The 22,955-nt window shown below is 49.8% G+C and overlaps 1 protein-coding gene across 4 annotated transcripts in view; it reads left to right on the top strand.

The window, feature by feature from the left end:
* Positions 1–22,955, top strand: part of SERINC3 (serine incorporator 3) — a 967,471-nt gene that overhangs the window by 297,751 nt on the left and 646,765 nt on the right. For all 4 annotated transcript variants that reach the window (XM_069651326.1, XM_069651327.1, XM_069651323.1 and 1 more), the window contains exon 5: positions 16,720–16,857. In XM_069651326.1, coding sequence (XP_069507427.1) covers positions 16,720–16,857 — 138 coding nt within the window. The remainder of the gene's footprint in view (positions 1–16,719; positions 16,858–22,955) is intronic.

The following is a 22,955-nucleotide window of genomic DNA, read 5'->3' as shown; positions in this document are numbered from 1 at the left end:
CTGGACAGTTAGTAATTACTAAGAAGGGCGCTGAGGTCCACTTGGAAGGAATCCCAACTAAACAGGCTCCTCTCGTAAATTACCTTACCTCTGCATTGGCCTGCGTGTGGGTGCTGAAACGCCCTGCTCCAGGCTGCTCTGTCTGTATGTGCGAGGAGGTGCAGGAGCTCCCCCTCGGACATACAGACATGCAGTGCCCCAGCCAGCATTTCCTATGAGCTATGCAATGCTGGCGAAGCAAAACACCCCAGCACTTGCATGGCTCAGTGAGCATGTGCGGCTGGGGAACGAAACTGAACTGTCAAAGGGAACAGTGTTTCCCTTTGACAGTTCAGCCAGCCCAGGAGCTGGCTCCTTAGCTCCTCCATAATGGGTGAGGGGCCACTGGGTGGGCGTCCCCTCGCCATTATGGATGAGCTGCCAGGCTCGGACTGGCCTATAGGGCAATGCCTGTACCAAAAATGTAAAATGCTAGTGTGGGCCATCAAAATGGGCCACCATTTTGGCCAATGTGGACCAGGTTTATGAGTTACTTAACTATGCAGTTAGTAATTTTGACCATTGTTGCTGAATATATCACAATTTACTTACATTTTAACACAAAGCACCCCCTTGGGTACTATTGAAACAGTGTGCCTCATTACAACCCTGGCGGTAGCTGTGCCGGTAAAACCGGCACGGCTACCGCCGGAGTTGTATCCGGGTCCGCCACCCGCGAATGGGCAATTACCGGGTCATGCCTGGTTAGGCAGACCTGATAATTGCCCTTTCGCGGGTGCCGGTACCGGTAGATCCCCATTCCCATCTGAGCCCCATAGGGCTCAGTGGGAATGGGGAGCTCGGATGCACCGGCACCGTTAATAATGGTGCCGGTGCATCCGACAAGCTGTGCTCACGGGTACCGCACGGCCTGCTAGGTCAGACCTGGCGTGCTGTCAGGCACCCGCAAGCACAACTCGTACTAGGGCGATACGGTAGCAACGGTGCCAGTATCTTACCAGCACCGTTGTTACCGTACCCCCATAGTTGTAATGAGGGCCAGTCCGTGACTAAAGGAATGAATATCCATTTACAACTGCGGGCCACTTTTTCATTGTTGCCTGAGACAGTTTCATGCTTCAACCCGACCATGTGAGCCACCCCTGCCCATTTCTTCCAATCTAAAAACAAAACAAAAAAACAAAAACAATTATTATTTTTTTTTTTAAATGTTTCTTGCTGAGCTCTCAGGGCACTCCAGGGATGCATCCGTGGACCCCTGGGGGGTCACGATCCACAGTTTGAATACCGCTGGCTTAATCTGATCTTTTTGAAAAGCTGTGTATTTCACTTTTGAAACATTGGAACTCTTCCTGAAATGCATGGAATGCATAGCTAGAGCATTAATTGTAGATTGAATGTTAGTTAATTCCGAAAGTATTTCTTCAAGATTATGCTTTAAGGGTTACAGCCCCGTACCTTCATTTTGTCTTTTGTGATAGATTGAGAGGATTGTTTTACAATTTTAATATCACCTGAAAAAGATGAGATATTTTTCACATGGAAAAGTATCACTAATAAATAACTTTGAGCTCCATGGAAATGATTAACAAGCAGTTGTATTGAAAACTGAGACAAGTAGTTTTGTGATGAAAGGATATATAACCAAGCCTTCAATTCAAAACACTGTGTGGAAGCAAAGTAATTAAATTAGTGACCAGTAGAGGGAAAACATATTATTTCCAAGGCATATTGCAACAATCCAGGCGGGCGCCACACCTTGTGAGCACATCCGAACATGTCAATAAAGCCCTCAGCTGCACTCCGCTACACGTGGGAGCGTCAGTCCCTCTCCATATCTCTACGCCACAGACAGTACCAAGCTCGATCGTCCCAGCAAGTGAAGTAGCGTGTCGGCTGCCAAGGGCATCCCTCAGTGCAACCCTTTCAACTTTTAGGTCATCACCTTTAGTACCCATCAGTTTCAGGCGGTAGGGGTCAACATTCAGTAGCACAAACAGGGTCATGGACACATAGGTTACAGAGGAGATTCGATATTAGGTGAGAGAACAAGGGATAGCCTAATGCCCCACAAAAATTCTAATAACACTTGAACCGCTTCTGAGACAGAATGAGTCTCGAGCCATCTGTAGATTTTCCCTTCCATAGATTACTCATATTCTGGAGTTTAAAAATGTAATACTGGAGGGGCGCTATTCAGCAGCCAGCATGTTCAGACGTGAGGATCTGCTGCTCCGCCGGGTTTGATATTATCCTGTTAAAATATCCTATTTGCTGCTATAAAATCTTAAGACTTTTGGTGCCGCCAGAGAAAGAACTACCGTTGCACACTACCCTGAAACATCGATGAAAATCGGGGCCGTTTAAGCCCCACTGCAACATCCCACATGGCGAACGGTGGGCTGACAAGGTGGTGGAACTGCGTGGGCCGGCGGGAAGAAGACCGCGACTGAGCACACAGCAACGCACCGTGGGTGCTGGCAGAGGACACTGGCCTGGAACATATGATTGCCCCCTAGGCTGCGACCGGTGAAAGTACAACTGTTATTGAAGTTGTGCGGTTCGAGGCGGGAAGAGGCCCACAGAAGTCTGGGTGCACCCGGTCCCAGGTAAAGGGCGACGGAACACCCCACGCCTCAGCCGCATGGTCAAGGACGCCGAGGCAGACTGGCTTTCAGGCCAGGGAAGTGAGCTGTGGAAACACAGCCGTTGGACGCACCTCTGAGAACCGAGGGACAGTCGCTTGGAAGATACGGGCGGTGAGTCCCGGTGGTGGTGGCAGGAGGGGCGAGAAGGCATACAGCAGTGCCGGGGGGCCGGGCAGGGAGTCCTTGATATAGCAGACACTGCACTGGCCGGCGACCTGAGCCCTGCTGAGCTCCCACGGCATGAGGAGCCCCGTCGGGGGGACAGAAGAAAGAAAATAGTCTCTGCCCGTACAAAGTGGAATATTCGGGACTTAAAGGCGGGTAAGGCGGTTGGAGTGGGAGTGCCGCGCCTTGCGATTCCCCCTCCTGGCCTTCGCTTGCTGCCTGGCCAACGATACCAAGGAAGGCTAACACTTGAACAAGAGAAGCGTGCCGTGACTGCGGTTTGCCGAGTGGGTTGGGGGCGTTGTGGGTGGCCCCATCAGGCTGGTAAGTGCGGCTGTGCGGAAGACCAGACCGCACTCATTCATCCCTCGGCATCAAGTATGCACTGTTTTTCCCAGCCATCTTCAAGCTCTACCACAACAACACGGCCCATGTGTTCCACAACCCTAGCAAAGTCTGTGACTGGCTGAAAACGCAGGTACTCTCTGGCCCACGTCCGGAAATGCAGAAAGGCTGCACGTCCCACGGAGACACTGAAGGAACGAGCCCGACTCCAACGGAGACTCCGATACTACGCAATGACGACGAGACTGGGGGATCCCCAAGAAGTGGCCTCGACGACAGTTATATAACGGCCCCCCTTGAGACCCGAATCTGCTATCTCTTTTGAATCCTAAATCTGGCAGCCCCTGGCAGGGGATGTTAGGCAGAATTATATGCAGTACCCTTTGGGAACACCACACACAATTAAGACTACAAGTGACAGTACAAATTCACCTTTGGTGCAAGCCTGTACTACACAGTAAAGTGGTAGCGATGGCCGAGCAGCCAGACTTACCTCAAGAGTAAGTGAGCAGTATCAAATAGTTACACAAAGGACAGAAATTACTGTGATTCAAACAAACACTGACTCAAGATTTCTTAGTAAAAGAATATACATTTATTTACACATCAGTTGTATAACATTTCACTAGTAAAGCAGTTGAAAAATCACGTTACCAATACACCACACCACTCCCAATAGATTCTGGACAAGTTAAACGCAATATGAAGTTTGAGCAAAATGGCACTCCAGTAATTTAAAAAGGGAGGGAAAACAAAGTTAGGCTAAAATTGAGCAGCACCAACAGGTAAGTAAGCAGGGCAATCTAGAAAGAGGAACTACAGTGATGGGATCAAATCAAAAAGGCTTAGGGCCAAAGTCAATAGGACAAAAGTCTTTTGCTCAAGATCACACAGTTCAGGGTAGATCGCGGTTAAGTCTTTGCCAAGAGTTCCGGATGAAGTTGGTCGGTAGAAAAGTTAGTTTAAAGAGAAGAGAAGGACAAGCCCTCAGATTGGCAAAAGGTTTCAAGCACCTTCAGCGCGGCTGAACGAAACGAGCAACCAGATTTGCACAGTACCTTTCAATGGAGAAGAGGCTCTAGCTGAGGCGGACGTTCCTGGTAGTTCCTGCAGGCTCAAGGTTCCTGAAGCAACTGTCGGACTGACACGAAGTAGGAAGACTGGAGGGTCCTGCACTACCCAGGGAAGAAACAAGCAGCAGAGCAAAACAACATATAAAAGGTGCGCTCCTTAAAACCCAAGCATCGTCCGACCTTCCTGGCTATCCGGTCCACTGTAGCTCTGTACAGCAAATTCGACCAGAGGAGGGAGACCTGGCTTGCAGTTTGGGCGAACTGGTTGGTCCCACCAGCTCAGGGGAAGAAGATTCCTGGAGGATCTTCTCTGTTGTTGGAGTTTGAGGATTCAGACCTGCAGCAGGGCTTCACCGGGCGGTTCAGTCGTGGTAGGAGTCCTCTTCCGTCAGCTCCTCATCGGTTCTTTCGTTCCAGTGGCGGCGCTGCCTTTCCAGTCCCAGAGACCTGCTTTTTATGCAGTTTTCCCCCATTCACACAGCCTGACTGTCAATCACACAGCAGGGTGGCTGTTCTGGCAGGGACAGTCACCTAGCCAATCAAACAGGAGTCCTAAGACCCCTCCCTTACATCCTGCCTACCCAGACTTCCAGGTGCCTTAAGGAGGGCTTCTGTGCAGAAACCCGCGAAAAGACAGCGAACAAAGGGACCAAACCTGGTTTGGTGCGCAGAGTAAAACACGAGAAAGACTTTTACAAAAAGAAATGGCAAATAAACCCATCCGGCACCGTATAAAAATGTATATGGTCAAGTGGGTTTAAGTTTGAGGCTACCAAGATAGCCTAAAACAATACCATGGTTATTTAAGATAACCGCAGTAGGAAAAATAGGGTAGTTACCACTGCCACCAGCCAAGTCTTGGTGAAAAGGGAGCGAAACAGTGCTCCAAGAGAAACAGAAAAAAAGGGACAAGTATTAACCCTTTCCAATACTCCATGTAAGATGGGGTGTACTGGGTCTGTGGTTTAAAGAGACTACATAAAGTTAATGGCAACTTTACATGTTTCTGGGAGTCTGTAGTCAGTCCAAGACAAACGGAGTCAGGGGGAAGTCTGAAAGACAACCCTGTGTCACTGCACTGAAGGTGCTGTGTAACACACAGTAAAAAGATGATGCCTATGGAGTAGGTGAGGCTCCACAGTCCAAGAACACACAAAATGTAAAACACACACAGCAAAACACATCTAAGAGTGGGAAAAAAGGCTTGCCCTCTTACCAGGTGAAAAAAAGAAATCCTAGAAATCCAGCAAAGCTGCTGAGGGACTCGGTAGGTAAGGGAAAATAGCCATTCTGGAGAATTCCCCCTAACAGAGGACAGAGGGGATAAGGCTCTGGGGGGGTCACTCTGGGGGGTCACCCCGAACATGTTCTTATAAGTTTCAATTTACACTAGTTGGGCGACAGGTGCTTCTAGTTTGGCGGAAGTACAGGGTGGGGGCAGGGAGATGTGATGCACCGCGAGGTGCTAAAGTTCATTTTTGAAAACTGAGACACTCTAAGCAATTAACATAGGCCTTGGACAAGGGGAGGGGCCGAGGATTTAGGGTTGGTTATTATCCACAGTTTACTTTGGTTAGTCACACAGCTGCAGCAGGGACGGAGAGGCGCAGAGGAACACACGGTGGGAGCACACAGGGACAAGAGACAATCGAGATACCCATGTGGAAGGGAGGTCTAAATCCCATGATACCTCCCCCAAATCCTGCAAAACAGCACAAGGCTACTTGTGACACGTGATGGGGAAATATCCCTATTGACATGGAACGTCAACGATCTGGGCTCTAGCATCAAGTGGAGACTGGTGCTCCAATTTCTTAACCAGCACTCTCCCGACGTGGCCCCCTTCACAGAAACGCACCTAGTGGGTCGTGATTGCTGTTTTTTTTAGAAGATGTAATTACTCGCAAGCGTATCATGCTGGATTCTCGAGTGGGGCTAGGGGAACTTTTGCTCTTATACATAAGAGGGTAGCGTTCCAACCGAGGAAGGTACGCACCGACCCACAAGGTCGATTTGTGGTGAAACCTGGGGACATGTGGGGAAGTAGCTGGGGCATCATTGCAGCCTATGCTCTCCCACCACTTATTCCTGAAGGATCTCCAAGCAGTAACACTTACTGAACAGGCAGACTCATGGATACACCGACCAAACTATACACCTTTCTAGATGTAATGGGGCTCGTGGACACATGGAGGGCACTGCATGAAACAGCATCTGGGTTCTCATTCTACTCTAATGCACACAGATCACTCTCCAGGATAGATTATTCATTTGTCCCTGGAACATGGCACATAGGGTGCTGTCCGCAGTATTGCTTGCGAGAGGCATTTCAGGCCATTATCCCTTAATAATAGCACTGAAAAATGGACAAACCAAACCCGAAACAACCTGGCGCATGAACGCATACTATCTGGGAATACCTGAGATAACGGAAGGCCTTTCTCATAAGACCACTGAATATTTTGACCTTAATGAGGGATCGGTAGGATGCCCAACTACGCTGTGGGAGGCTTATAAGATTGTTCTGTGGGGGGAGGCCATCTCCTTAGTGTCAGCCCATCGCCGGGAACATACTCTGGAGATCACAGCAGCAGAGAGGCAGGTGTCTAGGAAGAAAGAGCAGCTTCCGGAACTGGGGTCTCGGCCCTAATAACGGCACAGGAGGTATTGACTAATGCTGCCCTAGATAACACAAGGACCGTTCACTGGTCGGTCCGAAGCCAAATATACGTGACTGGGGATAAAGCCGGAAAGACTGTGTCCTGGCTAGAAAGACAATACCAAAGCAAGGGGCAGGTACAGGCCATCCTTAGAGAAAGTGGGGAACTATTAACCAAAGACTCTGACATCGCAGAGGCATTTGCTGCCTTCTATGAAAACGTTATCCCCACCAAGAATGGGCAACCGAGATAGACGACCCAAATTTCCTACACTCGTTTGAACTCCCCCACCTCTCAGAGCCACAGGTGAGGGATCTCGATTATGAGATCAAAGAAGAAGTGGAAGCTGCATTGTCCCAAATCCAATCTGGGAAAACCCCATGGCCCAAAGGCTTCCCGGTAGAAACTTAGAAGCGATTGGTGGGTGCAGTAAGGGGACACATGCATTGCATGTTCTTACGAAGCAAATAGCAGGGATAACACCCTTCCCCCACCGACCTTAGGCGGACATGTATAGTGGTAATCCCCAAATCAGGGAAACCCCCGGAACTTTGTGCCTCTTATAGGCCTATATCATTAATTAATGGGGAAGCCAAGATTCTTGCACACTTTGTGGCTAATAGACTGCTGGGAGTTATAGCATCCCTGGTCCACCCAGACCAGTGTGGGTTCATGCCCGGTAGATCCACCTGGATGAACTTGCGTAGGGTACAGCTCGCGATTGACCATGCCCCAGCAATCTCTGACCCACTAGCGCTTTTGGCTGTGGACTTCGAGAAAGCCTTTGAGTCGGTGGGGTGGGATGCCCTGTGGGATGTTATGGGAAGGATGGGATTCAGGCATGGGTTCAATTCCTGGGTTAAACTGCTCTGACTCCCCCGAGGCAGTCGTGCGGGTCAATGATAGGTCCTCCAGGGCATTCACACTGGGCCGTGGGACCAGACAGGGCTACCCTTATCCCCCTGCTATTTATCCTTGCTATTGAACCACTGGCAATAAGACTCAGGACGGATCCGAACTGGATGGGATTCTTGTGGCCTTGGCGGTTGAAGGATGGGGTCTCATTGTACGCAGATGACCCCCTCATATATTTTAGTAATCCAACGATCTCTTGCCCGGTAGTGTCCAATATCCTCTTAGAATACCCAAACTTCGGTGGGCTTTAAGTGAACAAACAGAAAACAGTCTTTTATCCTGCTCTGGGGGGAGACGTTGCAATCCCTGAACGATGCCTGTACTCCGTCTCAATCCTGTACTAAACCTACCTTTGCATACGCATTAGTCCAACCCTCCAGCTCAATCTACAGCCTGTGATAGATTTGCAGCTGACGTGTCACACTGGCAATTCCTCCCCATAACATTATTGGGTAAAGCAGCCCTGTTCAAGATGTTGACACTCCTGAGATTTCTATATGTCCTTCAGAACGCCCCACTGTCCATCCCCAAACAGTTTTTGCATCAATAGATGGTGTCCTCCGGGGGTTGTTATGGGGAGGGAAACTACCTTGCATTGCCCTTAAAACACTGCAACGATCGGTTTGGGAGTGAGGTATCCGATAGCCATGTCTTTGCATCTATTATTGGGCAGCACAAACGGGGGTGGTGAACGAATGGCTACACGGAGACCCTGAGCTCCCACACATCAGGGCCGAGATAGGCAGAGCAGGACAGACCACTCCCCTTCAGATACTGTATGGTGAAAACAAACGGGTGGTGGGAATGTCAAGGATGACACTACACATCTGCCAAGTCTGGGAAGAGGCCCAAAAGCATATTGGGTGGAGAGTGAGGCCAACATTGGAGCAACCTTTGTGGCACAATAAGCACCTACCCGAAATTCAGAAAATGGGGCACTTCAAGACCTGGGAGAGAGGGCATATGTATACTTGCAGATGTAGTACAGGACGGACACCTCCTAGATTTGTAGACGCTATGGGGGAAGTTTGGGATCAAACCTGGTGAATATTTCAGTCATTTCCAATTAACACACGCTATTAACGCCTAATACTCCTACGTCCCGTCCCCTTTCCTCCATACTTGTGGGATATCTCTCCGTCCTGTGGGACGGGACCGGAGCACTTTGTAAAAAGCATCCAAATTTTTTTCAAAAATGTGTCCCTCTTCTCTTTCCTGCGCGCGGCACACGTCCATAACCCCGCCCACCTTGGCTCCGCCCCGTGCATCGCCCATCAGTCCTTTTCTCCGCTCGATCGGGGCCGGACGCACTTGCATCCTAAGAATATTTTCTTCCCTTTTTTCCTCTCTGGCTCTCGCTAGCGTTCGTTTACTAGTCTGTCTATGTCTTTCAAATTAGACTTTCCAGATTGTTCATCGTGTCATCGTCGCTTCGCAAGGGCAGATCCCCATCCTCTTTTTTTTAGAGTGTTTGGTTCCGGAACACCGTTGGGACTCCTGTTTTTACTGTGACTCCCTTTCGGTCCGGGCATTTCAACGTCGGTTGGAGCGGTAGGAGGAGGTGTTCCGACGAACTCCTTCGCATTTTCAGGCGTTCATCGACAAGAAGAAGAAACGCCTGGTAAGTTCTTTACTTTTCAGAGCACCCCGGCCGGGGGATACCTTTCCGGGTCCCTCTCGGTCCAGGAGGGGCGTTGATCGCTCTGTCACCGGGGTTCGCCCTGAAGTGCCCGTTGGGCCTAATAATTCTACCGGAGTTTTCTCCGAGGGTCTCCGTAAGGGGCCTGTGAACACCGGAGTACGCTCCGAGGCCCCTCCTGTGGGGGCTGTTTGTAGACCCAGTTCTACTGAATCGTGGGGTACCGGAGCTCGCTCTGAGGCCTCTCTGTTGGCTTCCCTCAAAAACAAGACCGGGGTGCGCCCCGAGGCCTTGACTGGGCTGGTTGTTACCGAACGGATGTTCGAGGCCAATGCAGATAAGGCTGTTACCGGGCCTGGGTCCGAGGTCTCTCGTTCAGAGGCTAAAGCTACCAACAGATCTGAGAGGCGAGACAAGGCTTTGTCGGTGAAAGCGGTTGCTCACCGTTCCCGCTCTTGTGGTGATACCAGATCTGTTGAGGGGGCAAAGAAGCAAAGTTCTTCTTTTACCGGCAGTGCCGAGATCCTTCCTTCGAAGGCTAATTTGGCGGTTGGTATGTCACAAAAACATTCCAGGCCTCATAGTACCGGCTCGGCCGAGGTTCCTTATGTTAAGGCTAAGATTAAGACCCCTGATCCATCGACGGGGACCCCTGCCTTACTTCCTCACGTGCCGCAGTTCCGCTCAGATGAGGACAAAATGGCGCCCGTTCCCGCCACGACCACGGTGGCCATTTTAGGTGCTACCCCTACAACTACGCAATCGGCCTCTGGTGTAGGGCTCGGTCCCTTGGGTGAACCTAAGGTCCCTTGTGCGCATCCTTACCGGCCGGTTTATGATTGGAACGCCCGGATGCCTCTTCCACACAATGTTTCGTTGCCCGCAGGGGCGGCTCCTTTGATTTATGTGGATACGTCGGTGGAGGGGCCGGTGTGGCGCCCTTCCCCGTTACGTCCCTGGATTTGTCCACCTCATGAGAGGCCTCCTGGGGTTCTGAAGCAATCTGCTGAGGACGCCTTTTTCGGTACATTTCAAGTGCTTATGCGCACCGACCCCATGAGGGAATATTTCAAAGGGCTTTTCAAGGAGATATGTCCACCTGTGCCTCCGGCTTCACCCGTTCCTCCGGTGGTTCCGCTGGCGCCTCCCTTGCCCGTGGTGCCTCCCCCGGCTCTTCCGCCTGTGCCTCCATTGTCCCCAGTGGACAAGGCAGTGCCAGCAGGATCCTGACCTGTCAGATGACCCTCAAGATGATCAGGACAACAAGGACCTTCCCTGCTCTATCAGAGCCTTTCATGACCGGGTACTGGACATGATGAGTTTCTTAGATGTTCCGGTGGAGGGCAGGAGGGCGTGCTTTCTGGGGCGTTCACCCTGTGTCCCTTGGAGCGTACCGGCCTGTTCCTGCAGGAGGATGTTCTGGCTGAGGTCCGAAGAGTCTGGGAAAAGCCACACTCGGGACTTTTTGTCAATAAGAAGATTGACGCGACGTACAGGCTGCATTCTTCGGAAGAGGTAGCCCTGTCGTCTTGTCCGCCTCCCTCCTCCACAGTGGTGGCTGCGGCTACGTTGCAATCCAGACCTGCAGCATCCTCTTCTACGACGGCTACTCAGGTCTTGGGAAAGGACAAGCTCCTGGACTCCCTAGGGAGGAAAATCTTTGCCAACTCAGCCTTGCAGCTAAGGCAGGCCAACGCTGAGTTGATATTGGCGGGAGCTAACATGCGGATGTGGAAAGGTCTGTCGGAGTTTGAGGAGCACATCCCGGTCGAGAAGTTGGAAGACTTCAAAGGAGGCCTTTCCGATGCCAGGGTCTTGGACCAGGATCTCCTGGAGGCTGCGGCTCATCACATAGACACCTCGGCTCGGGGACTGATGCTTGGGGTTGATACCTCACGGCAGTGCAAGACAAGGTGTTGGACCTTCCATTCGATGGTAAGGAGCTTTTTCATTCTACTACTGATGTAGAGCTCACCAAGACCAAGGATAGCACTCAGACGGCTAAATCATTGTCTGTTCTGGTCAAAGCTCCTTTCAAATCCCAGAGACCGTTGTCGCAAAGTCGACCCTCCTCTGGTTTTAGGGGCTTCATCGACCGCAAATCTCTGAGTGGATACTCCTGCGGGGAATAACCACCATAGACAACAACGCATGCAGTTTTTCTCCCGCTCCTCAGCCTCCTCATCAGGTTCAGGTGGCACCGCCACCGATAAACCTGCCAAATTAGGGTTTTTTCCACGCTCGCAGGAGACCCCGGTGGGAGGACGCATTGCGTCTCATTGGGAGGCGTGGCAGACCATCACAGAAGACAGATGGGTCTTGTCAGTCGCTCGAGCGGGCTTCCGCTTACCTTTACCCCCTACCCCACCCCTTAACCCTCCTTTTCAGCTGTCGGGCTCACCCTCCCTCAAGGCCGAAGTTCAGAAACTTCTGGACCTCAGAGCTGTGGAACCGGTTCCCCTTGGGGAGCGAGGGGAGGGCTTCTACTCCCGGCTGTTTACGGTGCCCAAACCCAACCAGGCTGGCCTGCGCACCATCCTAGACCTTTCCCAGTTCAATCTTTTCTTACCCTAAGAGAAATTCAAGAGGATCACGCCCAGCCAGATACGCCCCTCCTTACAGATGGGCGATTGGCTCAGCGTTGTGGATTTCAGGATGCGTATATGCATATCCTGATTTGGGATCCACACAGGAGAGATCTCTGCTTCTCTTTGGGAGAGGAGCACTTCCAGTTCCGGGTGCTTCCTTTTGGCCTCAGCTCGGCGCTGCGTGTCTTCACGAAGATAATGTTGGTGATTGCGGCCTATCTTCGTCTCCAGGGTATCCATGTGTATCCTTATTTGGACGACTGGCTCTTACGCAGCCCTTGTCCGCTGGCAGCAGCAGGCCACCTCCAGTCTCTCCTTCAGCTCCTGTTCTATCTTGTGCTGTCGGTGAACTGGCGGAAATCCTCCATGACGGTCTCACAGGACCTGATCTTCCTGGGTTTTCTTTGGCACACGATCGACTGCAGAGTGTATCTGACTGAGGACAGAATGACGGATCTGTTAGCCACGTGTCAGATGTTTGCGCAGTCGGAGAGCATGTCGGCCTGGTGGTTCCAGAGGCTTCTGGGTCTCATGGCCTCGTGTGTACTGGCTCTTCCTCTTGCTAGTCTCAAAATGAAACGGACCCAGATGGCTCTTCGGAGTTCATGGCGTCAGGCAGTGGATCCGGATTCCATGCGGATAATGATTCCGGATTCCATGAGAGTGGACCTGGATTGGTGGTCATCTCTCAGCAATCTGTCTGGGGGCACAGGGTTTCAGGACCCGGTCCCCATGGTGACGATCACGATGGACTCCTCCCTTCTAGGGTGGGGGGCAACGTTAGATCTTCTTCAGGTTTCGGACCTCTGGTCGCCTCAGGACAAGCTCCTGCACATAAATCATTTGGAGCTTCTGGCGATCTTCCTAGCGCTCAGGGCGTTCATACCGCTCATTGTCGACAAGGTGGTCCGCATAAGAACGGACAATGTGGTGTCAATGTATTACATAAACAAGCAAGGGGGAACAAAGTCTCCCCCCCCCCTCGTGGACCTGTCCATCCAGATTTGGGAGTGGGCCGTGCTTCATGGTGTCTGGCTGCTTGCAGTGCACATCCCGGGCCAGCTGAATGTCACAGCGGATGCCCTCAGCCGGCGGACAGTGGTCAGCTACGAGTGGGAATTGAAGGCAGAGGTCCTCTCATGGATTTTCGCGCGTTGGGGCACACCGGAGGTGGACCTCTTCGCTACGGCGGTGAACAAGAAGCTTCCTCAGTATGCCTCCAGAAGGGGGCTGGGAGCCTCCTCTCTGGGGATGCTCTCGAGATTCCATGGCACAACATGAGAGCTTACGCCTTTCCGCTTCTGCCTCTAGTTCGCCGTGCAATTTGGAAGTTGAAGAACTTGGCGAACTGTTCCCTTCTACTCATAGCCCCGTGGTGGCCGGCCAGGTTTTGGTTCTCAGAACTTCAACACCTGTCGGTGTATCCGCCGATCAGGTTACCAGTAACTCCCGATCTTCTTCACCAAGGGGAACAACAGATGTGGCACCCCTCCCCACAATCGCTCAGCTTGGCGGCATGGTTGAGTTCAAGTCTTTAGAGCATCTGAGTTTGTCTGCGGATAACATGCGCATTATCCAGGCAGCCAGGAAACCCTCGACCAGATCTCAATACAAGAGTAAATGGCTCAGGTTCTGTCATTGGTGTTTGGAGAAGAAGTTGGATCCGAGGGTGGCCCCGATTGACACGGTGCTGTCCTTCGTGTCCTCCCTAGCAGAGTCAGGGGTTCATGTCCTGTCATGCAGGACTTATCTCGCAGCGGTTTCCGCTTACCTTTCTACAGACCTGTGTTCTTATTCTCTAACTAACCCAGTGGTGAAGAGGCATTTTGCTGGCTTGACACGCCTCTACCCTCCGGTTCGTAATCCGCACCCGCCATGGTACCTAAATGTAGTCCTGACGGCGCTCTGCCATAAACCCATGGCTACGGTGGACCTCAAGTACTTATCACCGTTCTGGTCGCCGTTACGTCAGCAAGGAGAGTGAGTGAGCTCCAGGCATTGTCGGTGGAGCATCCTTTCTTGGTCTTTCACAAGGACAAGGTAGTCCTTCGGACAAACCCGGCTTTTCTACCGAAGGTGGTGACCGAATTCCATCTGAATCAGTCGATCTCCCTTCCGGTCTTTTTTCCGAACCCTGCCTCAGAGGCTGAAAGGGTTCTACACTGTCTTGATGTCCGAAGAGCTCTTAAGTTCTACCTGGACAGACTTCCGAGCTTAGGAGTTCTTCTCAACTTTTTGTGACCTTCGGTAACCCTCAGGACAAGCCGGCATCTAAGACAACTATTTCTAGGTGGATCGCCGCCTGCATCACAGAGTCTTTCACCGTCCAAGGGCTGAAACCTCCTAAGGGTATCCATGCACACCTGGTGCGGGGCAAGGCAGCCGCGGTTGCTTTTCAGAAATATGTCCCCTGGGAGTCCATCGCTAGGGCAGCTACTTGGGCCTCCCCATCTGCTTTCTGTAAGCATTACTGTCTCGACATGAGCTCAAGAGCTGACGCTCAGTTTGGTCGGGCTGTGCTGAAGAACCTGTTTCAGTAAGGGGTATTTCCAGCCACCCGTAGTTCCTGTAAGGAGTGCTTGGGAATCTCCCACAAGTATGGAGGAAAGGGGACGGGACGTAGGAGTATTACCAGGTTACTCACCGTAGTGACCACCTTACTACTAGTCCATAGTCCCCTTTCCTCCATACGCCCGCACGCCGTCTCCTCTAATAAGGTTCCTCTGTTATTGCTAATGGGTCTTTGGCCTGGCGATAGAAAAGGACTGATGGGCGATGCGTGGGGCGGAGCCAAGGTGGCCGGGGTTACGGCCGCGTGCCGGGCCCCGCGCAGGAAAGAGAGGAGGGACACATTTTTGAAAAAAATGTGGATGCTTTTTGCAAAGTGCTCCGGTCCTGTCCCACAAGTATGGAGGAAAGGGGACTATGGACTAGGAGTAAGGTGGTCACTACGGTGAGTAACCTGGTAATTCCCTAACTTGGGTGAGGTTCCCAAATGTTCCCCCCTCGAGACCAATGTCGTTCCAGATCGCATCCCTACCAAAGTAACTTCCATGCTATATCGGGTCCTCAATTCCTTCGGAATCCAAGAACTGACCAGGCTAAAAGAGAAATGGCAAAGGGACCTGGGCCCCCTGCAAACCAAGGAATGGGTGGAGGCACTAATGTTCCCTGAGATATCGGTATTGACGCTAAGCTAAGATTGGTCCAACTCAAAATATTACACCAATCGTACTACTTTCGAACAATGATGGCACAATGGGGGGTCGCAGACAATGGGGAATGTCTGAGATGCAAAAGAGCGGAGGAAACCTTCTTTCATATGGTGTGGGGCTGTGACTTATTCTAGAGATTCTGGGGGAGATGTATTAGTAAGATCTCGGACGCCTTGGGATGCCTGGTTCCACAGGACCTGAAACTGGTATTGCTGGGTATATAGGGGCAGGTGGACTTCACTAAGCACGAAAAGACATTCCTGGCCCTGGCACTAGAAGTAGGGAAGAGGCAAACTGGCGCAACGTGGGTCTCGGCTGAAAAACAGTTTAAACCATTGGTCCAATGAAGTGGATAGATGTGCGTCCCTGGAAAAACTAATCTACAAGGCCAGAGGGTGCCCCGGGAGGTTTCAGAAGGTTTTGGGGAAATGGGAGGGCACTTGATGATTAACTCCAATTGGTGGCCCACGATATTCCTCAAACGCACCGGGTCTCCCAGGCCCAGCGATACTGGTCCCCAGGGACCCCCGTGATACCCGTGTGCTACTCATGAAATGCTGCATGACTTGTAATGCTGTATTTATGCCATGTGACCTTGTTTTTTGTTTAATGTTGATATGTACTCCTTATTGAATCAATAAACAGAGTTATATAATGAAAATGTAATACTGAAAAATTGTATTTGAGCATGAATATAAAATAAGTAAATGGAACACAACTGAAAGATTGATAATGAATGGCTTAGACTTTGTGCTCATATGCGCAAGCTGATACAATGGTTAATGAGTTTGACCCTGAATAAATAAACTGAGTAGGGCTAATAAAACGACATGCTGCACACATGACTGATAAACAGATGATTATTCTCATATGTTGTTGACTGTTCAGTAGTAGAATCTGTCTGTCAAGATAGTACAAAACAATGGTATCTCCTAAAAGAAGTGCCTTTCCAAGACTGCAGCAAGATTGTACTTTTCAGTCAAGCAGATGGCATACATGGAGTAAGTAACTGCATCAAGCAGTGGATCAACAGAGTCTTCAAACATGTGAAGGCAAAGGGCTTAATATCAATTTATAATTGTAATTTATAAGCTCCAGCCTTCCCTGCTCCTCCACAAATCTCCCCTGCAGTTGGAATAGGATAGCAAAATATACCCAAACTAGATGACTGCAATTCAACACACGCCAGTAAATCAACAATCATACAAGATACAGGAATTGGGACAGTTAATTATAATATTGTTTAAAGGATAATTCATGATAAAGGTGTAAGATAATTAAAAACTAAAAGAATGTGTGTTTAATTGCTGTTTATATTTAAGATCTAAAATAAATGCTCTTTTGAAACAAAAATCAGTGATCTGTGCTTTATGGTTAACTGTGCAAGTCTTTGAATAGTCCTTTACAAGCAAATACATTGAACGAAATATGTGTTTGCATGGTTGTTAATGCTTATTTATGCTTATCCTAGCCTGGTTTGCCATTGGTACGTGTGGAGCCTTCTGCTTTATTCTAATTCAGCTGGTCCTACTGGTAGACTTTGCTCATTCGTGGAACGAATCGTGGGTGGATCGAATGGAAGATGGCAACTCAAAGTGTTGGTACGCCGGTAAGTACCATACAGCCATTAGTAAATCAAATAATGTTAAGGGCTTTTGGAGGATATCATTTTGGGAAAAACAAATGTACAATTTGGGGTTAACGTCAGACAACAAGCTGAAGGTGCTTTGTTCATGGCTCAGACGTCTTGATGCAGTAGTCAATCAGCATAACTGTTACCATTTCTAGAAATGTAAGCTGGGAAAGCGACACAATGTTTGAAGAGCTTGTTGGAGGCAACAGTGTTGAGTAGGTAGACTTATCCCAGAAATCTTAAATACATATGAAATGTACAGGGCCACCACATATGTAACGCGCACATGCATTCTGTACTCTCCATGCAAGCTCGACATAAGAAGCTCTGCATGTTGAAGGGGTTGTTAGTAATTTCTTCACTAAATGCCAAGCCATGTGGTAGTGTTCTGCTCCTGCTATGATTCTTTGCTTGGTAATGGCTTCCCGCACCTTGTCAATGATAGAAAATAGGTTTATGCCCATAGTTAAAATGTTCCCCCTTGTTTAATACATGGGAAATATTGACAATCCCAAAGCACACGCTTACTTCAGCCATGGGGCTACTAGGAACATGAGAAACACCTCAGAATGCCTGCGTTTTAGGAAGATTTTGAAAACCCACCTGTTTATCTACATCTTCACTCTGTTTCAAACAGCCTAGACTCTAAACCTCCCCAGCTTTTCCCCTACCATCTTCTTCTCTTAACAGAGTGACCAATAAGTGCCGGCTTCCCCCCCAGCCTTATCGAAGCACCCCATGTGAATCCCAAAACTTTACTCACCAATCTCCTTTCCTGACTGGCAATCAGGAGATAGCAGGTTGTGTTTAGCACTACTCTTCAAATATTTGAAAAGGCGGTTCTCTGTGACTTTAATACCATCTATGAAAGTAAGAATAAGAGTAAACCCTCCAAACTATGTTACAATTTCACCAAAGAAGATTGGACAGGTTTAAAAAAATCTTCAATCAGATAGGTCAGTTGTAATAAAAAAAAGCAGATAAGGGAGGAGGAGTTGTTGTGTGGGAGGCTAACAAATACGACCTTGAAGTTATGAGACAGCTTAACAACAGGGAAGTATATGTTAAATTACAAGGAGACTAATCCAAGAGTATTCAGAAAGAAATTGAGAGATTGGGCAAACATGCCTTAGAAAAGGAGATTATCACCCAGAAAGTATTTCATTTTTTGACTCCCGGTAACATCAGGACACCATTAATCTACATGTTGCCTAAAATACATAAAAGTATGACTGAGCCGCCAGGTACACCTATTGTATCTTTGAGCGGTTCCCTTCTGGAACCGGTTGGTCAATACTTGGATTTCTTTTTGAAGCCATTGGCTAAAATCACTCTTACCTACTTGTCTGATTCGACCGATGTCATCCGAATGGTAGAGTCTCTTCCCTTTGATACCAACAGCGATCTGTTAATCACTTTAGATGTTGAGTCTCTATACTCTAATATCCCTCAGGCCGATTCCTTGGGGGTCATGAAAAGATTTTTGCAATCTAGAGCTGACACCATTTCGGTACCCAGTGACTTTTTAGTTGAATTATTGGAAATAGCACTATCACAAAATGTCTTTAGGTTTAAGAACATGTACTATATGCAAATAAAGGGGACGGCGATGTGGGCGGCTTTTGCCCCTAACTATGCCACCCTGTACATGTGGGATTTCAAGGAATCAAACATAATGGCAGACTCGAATCCTTTTAGACCTGCTCTCAAATTATATAAAAGGTATATTGATGACATTCTTATAATTTGGGACAGTTCTAGAGGTCACTATAATGCTTTTTTCCTATGGATCAATAGTCTGAATCCTAATTTGAAATTTACCATTCAAACTAGCAATAAAGAAATTGCCTTTTTGGATGTTTTTTTTTTTTTTTAGCAAAGATTCTATTGATTTTCAAGGTTAAAACAACATTACATTCATCTCTCTAAGTTCCAGGGAGGGGACATGAGAGGAGGAGGAGGAGGGGGAGGGAGGGAGAGGGGGGAGAGAGAGAGGAGTGGGGCTGGAATAGGGAAGTCAAATGCCAGGGAAAGGTAATGGTGGGGAGAGAGCAAAGCAATCAAAAAAATAAAAAATAAATAACAATAACAAACTCAGCTTCAGGGACCATGGTCCGACAGACCGTCGAATTTGACATAAGATGACTTCATGGCACAGGGTGTTCTTAACAGAGTCAATATTTGCCTTTCGGTGGGCCTCACAGTCTCAGTGGCTACAGGGTTGCCCTTGGCCTTCAGCGATCCTCCTCCCATCTTCTCCATATTTTCTCCGCTTTTTGCGGGCACCCTCTTGCTTTGTACACCCGGTGCTCCATTACAGCACATATGTCCACGTCCGTGACCCACTGGTCATAACTGGGTGTGCGCTCCGAACCCCAAAGTTGTGCAATGTTCCGCCTAAGGACTGCGAACGCAGTTGACCACTGCAGTTTCTCATAGCGGGATAAGTCAGATTCACCGGAGACCCCCAAAAGCAATTGTTTCGGGCACCTCTGTATCGTCTTTCCCAGAACGCTAGACAGTTTGTCGCAGCATTTCTGCCAGAGCAGCTGAATATTACTACACTCCCACAGGATATGAAAAAAGGTACCTTCCTCTCGCTTGCAGCGTAGGCACTTTGCGTCCGAGGCCCTGCCCCAGCGGAAGAGGGCCACTCTCGGGTAGTAGGTGCGATGCAGGATCTTCAACTGGACGAGTCGCAGCCTCGAGGAGATGGTTGTTTCACGCGGGTACATCAGGGCCTCCATCCAGTCCTCTGGGAGGAGTGGACCCACGTTGCGTTCCCACTTTGATTTCAGACTGGATAGTTCCGGTGTCGCAAAGGAAGTTATCACATTGTACATGGTGGAGGTGACCTTCCGCTCTACCCGATCCAGGACTATGTTTCGTTCTAGCGGGGAGCTTTCCGGCAGGTCTTGTGTGATCTGTCGATGGGTCGTCCAAGCATGATTCAGCTGCATGTGGTGGAACCTCTGTGTCCGGCAGGGAGAACTTCTCTTGCATTATCTCGAATGTTGCCAGGTTGTCCTCATGTACCACATCCCTAATGCTAGAAATTCCACGCTGGGTCCACTTGGGCCATCTCGGTAGTTTTCGTATTTCGGGAAGGTTGCAATTGTTCCACAACGGTTGGGCCAGTGTTATTTTCCCACCCCACCTTAAGTATCGAAGCGCTTCCTTCCAAACTCTCATTATGTGTGATGCCATATCAGATTTCGGAGGGCGATCCAAGTCTCTGGAGAGGTGCTCTATTGGCTTATTTGTGGTGTTACAGTGGAAGCCCTTGATGTGTGGGAGGCTCCCGTCGCCGTGAAGCATATCGTTTACCACCTCCATCTGGCTGGCCCAGTAATATGATTGCAGCCTGGGCAGCCCGATCCCCCCTTCCCAGATGGACCTCTGAAGGGTAGCAAGAGCAATTCTTGGGTGACCTCCTTTCCAAAGCAGTTTCCGGAGGATGCATTCGATTTTTTGGAAGTCCCGATGGTGGATGTACAATGGCGCGTTTTGCAGGATGTATAGGAATTTAGGGAGGGCAATCATTTTGAACAAAGCTGCCCTACCCATCAGCGTCAGTGGCAAGGAGATCCAGTGGCGAGTGTCGTCTGCAAATCTTGCTACCAAGGGGGAGAGGTTTATGGCTGTGTATTCAGTAAGGTGCGTCGTGATGTGTATCCCCAGGTATTTGAACTGTTCCTTCTCGATCTGGTAGGGGCCGGTCGCCAGACTCACCAATGAGGTGTCGCCTATAGGGAAGAGAATGGATTAGGACCAGTTCACGCGTAATCCGCAGAATGCCTCATATTGGCCCAGCAGTTGCATAACTCTGGGGCAAGAAGTGTTTGGGTCCTTGAGGTAGATGAGTAGGTCATCCGCATAGAGGGATATTCTGTCTTCCCAGGTCTCGGACCACCAGAAGCCCTCCCAGGTTAGATTGTTTCACAGCAGGATCGCCAGGGGTTCGATCGCAATAGCGAAAATCATGGCCGATAGTGGGCAGCCCTGCCTTGTACCCCTTCCCAGACCAAACAGTTGTGATCGCCAGCCGTTGACCCTGGTCCTAGCAACCGGGGATTCATACAGCAGCCGCACCCAACTCATGAAGTTCTCACCGAAGCCCATGCAGCGCATTATGGTCCAGACAGCCTCCCATCTCACCGAATCAAAGGCCTTTTCAAAGTCAATTGCTAACAGGCCTAGTGGCCCCTGTATGCTGTTGGCTCTTTCCAGAGCTGAGAATAGCCTGCGGAGATTCATGCGAGTTGATCTTTGTGGCATGAAGCCGCACCGGTCCGGATGAATCAGGGAGGGAATTACCTGTTGTAGGCGGTCCGCTAAAAGCTTTGCCAGTATTTTAGTCTCAGAGTTGATGAGTGAAATGGGCCTGTACCAGCTACATCTTTCCGGGGGGCTTGTCCGGCTTGGGTATCACTACTATCGTTGCTTCTCGGAGATCTGGAAGGAGAATGCCCTTTTCACGTACATGGAGGTACATTTGCAGTAGTTGGGGGGCCTATCACATTGGTACCCACCCTTCACCATAGCTCCACCAGGAAGCCATTTGGACCAGGGGTCTTACCGGTCTGGAGACCAGAGATGGCGGCTAGGATCTCATCCTCAGTGATCTCCCGTTCCAGCTGTTGCCGCTGTGCCTCATTTAGGGTAGGGGTTTCAATTCGGTCCATAATCGTAGCGTCCATCAGGGTTGTGGATTCACTGTATAACTCTGCGTAGTATTCCGAGAAGCCCTGGGTTATTTCCTGGTCTGTCACCCTTGCGTTTGATCCTTCCGCTTCGAGTCTCCGGACATGGCTGCGTCCCTGCTCCTTCCTTTCCAGCCATGCCAGCATCTTGCCGGCCTTGTCGCCTGTTTCATAGATCCTTGCTCTCATAGCAGTGTGCGCTTGGTGAGCATTGTCCATCGCTATGCTTTGCAATCTTTTTTGTGCTAGTAGCAACGTCCGATTAGAGGCCGGCGTGTTTTTGTTTACGTGCCCCTCCTCTGCCTGTTTGACATGAAGCTCCGCTTCAAGAATCTTGCTCATGTACTGCCCCTTTTTGGCCGCCGTCCATGATATTAGTTCGCCTCTTAGCACCGTTTTATAGGCTTCCCATAGCATTTCAGGGTTCGTTGCCGTCTGTGTATTTAGCTCAAAGTATGTGTTGGTGGTCTCCTGTAGTCTGTCCACCAGCTCAGGATCTCCCAGATAATAACTGTTCAGGTGCCAGCATGGCGGTGGGATCCTCCGGGACGTTATGAGTAACATTTCTAGCGGAGAGTGGTCAGAGATGCCTCTAGGCAGCATGTTTATTTCCTGTGCCCTATATAGGTCAGTTGCGGGAGTGAAGAAGTAATCTAGTCTGGAGAGCGAGGCATGGGCCCCCGAGTGGAAAGAGTACGCTCTAGTGTCTGGGTGAAGTTCCCTCCATACATCGCACAGGCCGAGTGCGTTGGCGAACGTGGCAAGCCTGGTGGGGACGTTGGGGTTACTGTTCCGTATGTGCGATCTATCCAGGGTTACATTCATGACTTCATTGAAGTCACCACCTAGTATCATGCAGTTGGAGGTATCATTAGCAATTAGCGGGGTAATGTCAGTGAGTAGTGGTTCTAGAAGGGTCGGTGGTGCATAGATAGCTATCAGTGCGATGGATTGCCCCCATAAGTCACCCATCACATATATGTATCTGCCGCCTGTATCATAGGTCACCGTGTAGAGGTGGAGGGGAGGCTTTTGTGTACTAATATCATGACGCCTCTTGAGCCCTTCGTGAAGCCCGAGTGGAATGTCAGCTTATAATTTGTACGCCTGAATAGGGTAGATTCTGTGCCTGCAAGATGTGTCTCGGATAGGAACACTCTATCAGCCCCCCGTCTGTTCAGAAATTGGCGCACCAGACGGCGCTTGATTGCATTGCCCAGACCATTGACGTTGCACGACATGAGCCTCAGTGTTCTGAGAGCATCGACATTACTACGATACTCTGCCATGTGAGCATGTGCTGGTAGCTGTTCTAATTGTCACCGGCAGTGTTATCGCCTATTGGAAATATGCCCGTGGTGTACTGGCATC

The sequence above is a fragment of the Ambystoma mexicanum genome, chromosome 3p, assembly GCF_040938575.1.
Source record: "Ambystoma mexicanum isolate Mex_15411 chromosome 3p, UKY_AmexF1_1, whole genome shotgun sequence".
Taxonomy (NCBI): Eukaryota; Metazoa; Chordata; class Amphibia; order Caudata; family Ambystomatidae; genus Ambystoma; species Ambystoma mexicanum.
The sequence above is the reverse complement of the archived record's forward strand: the minus strand, read 5'-3'. Positions and strand labels throughout refer to the sequence as shown.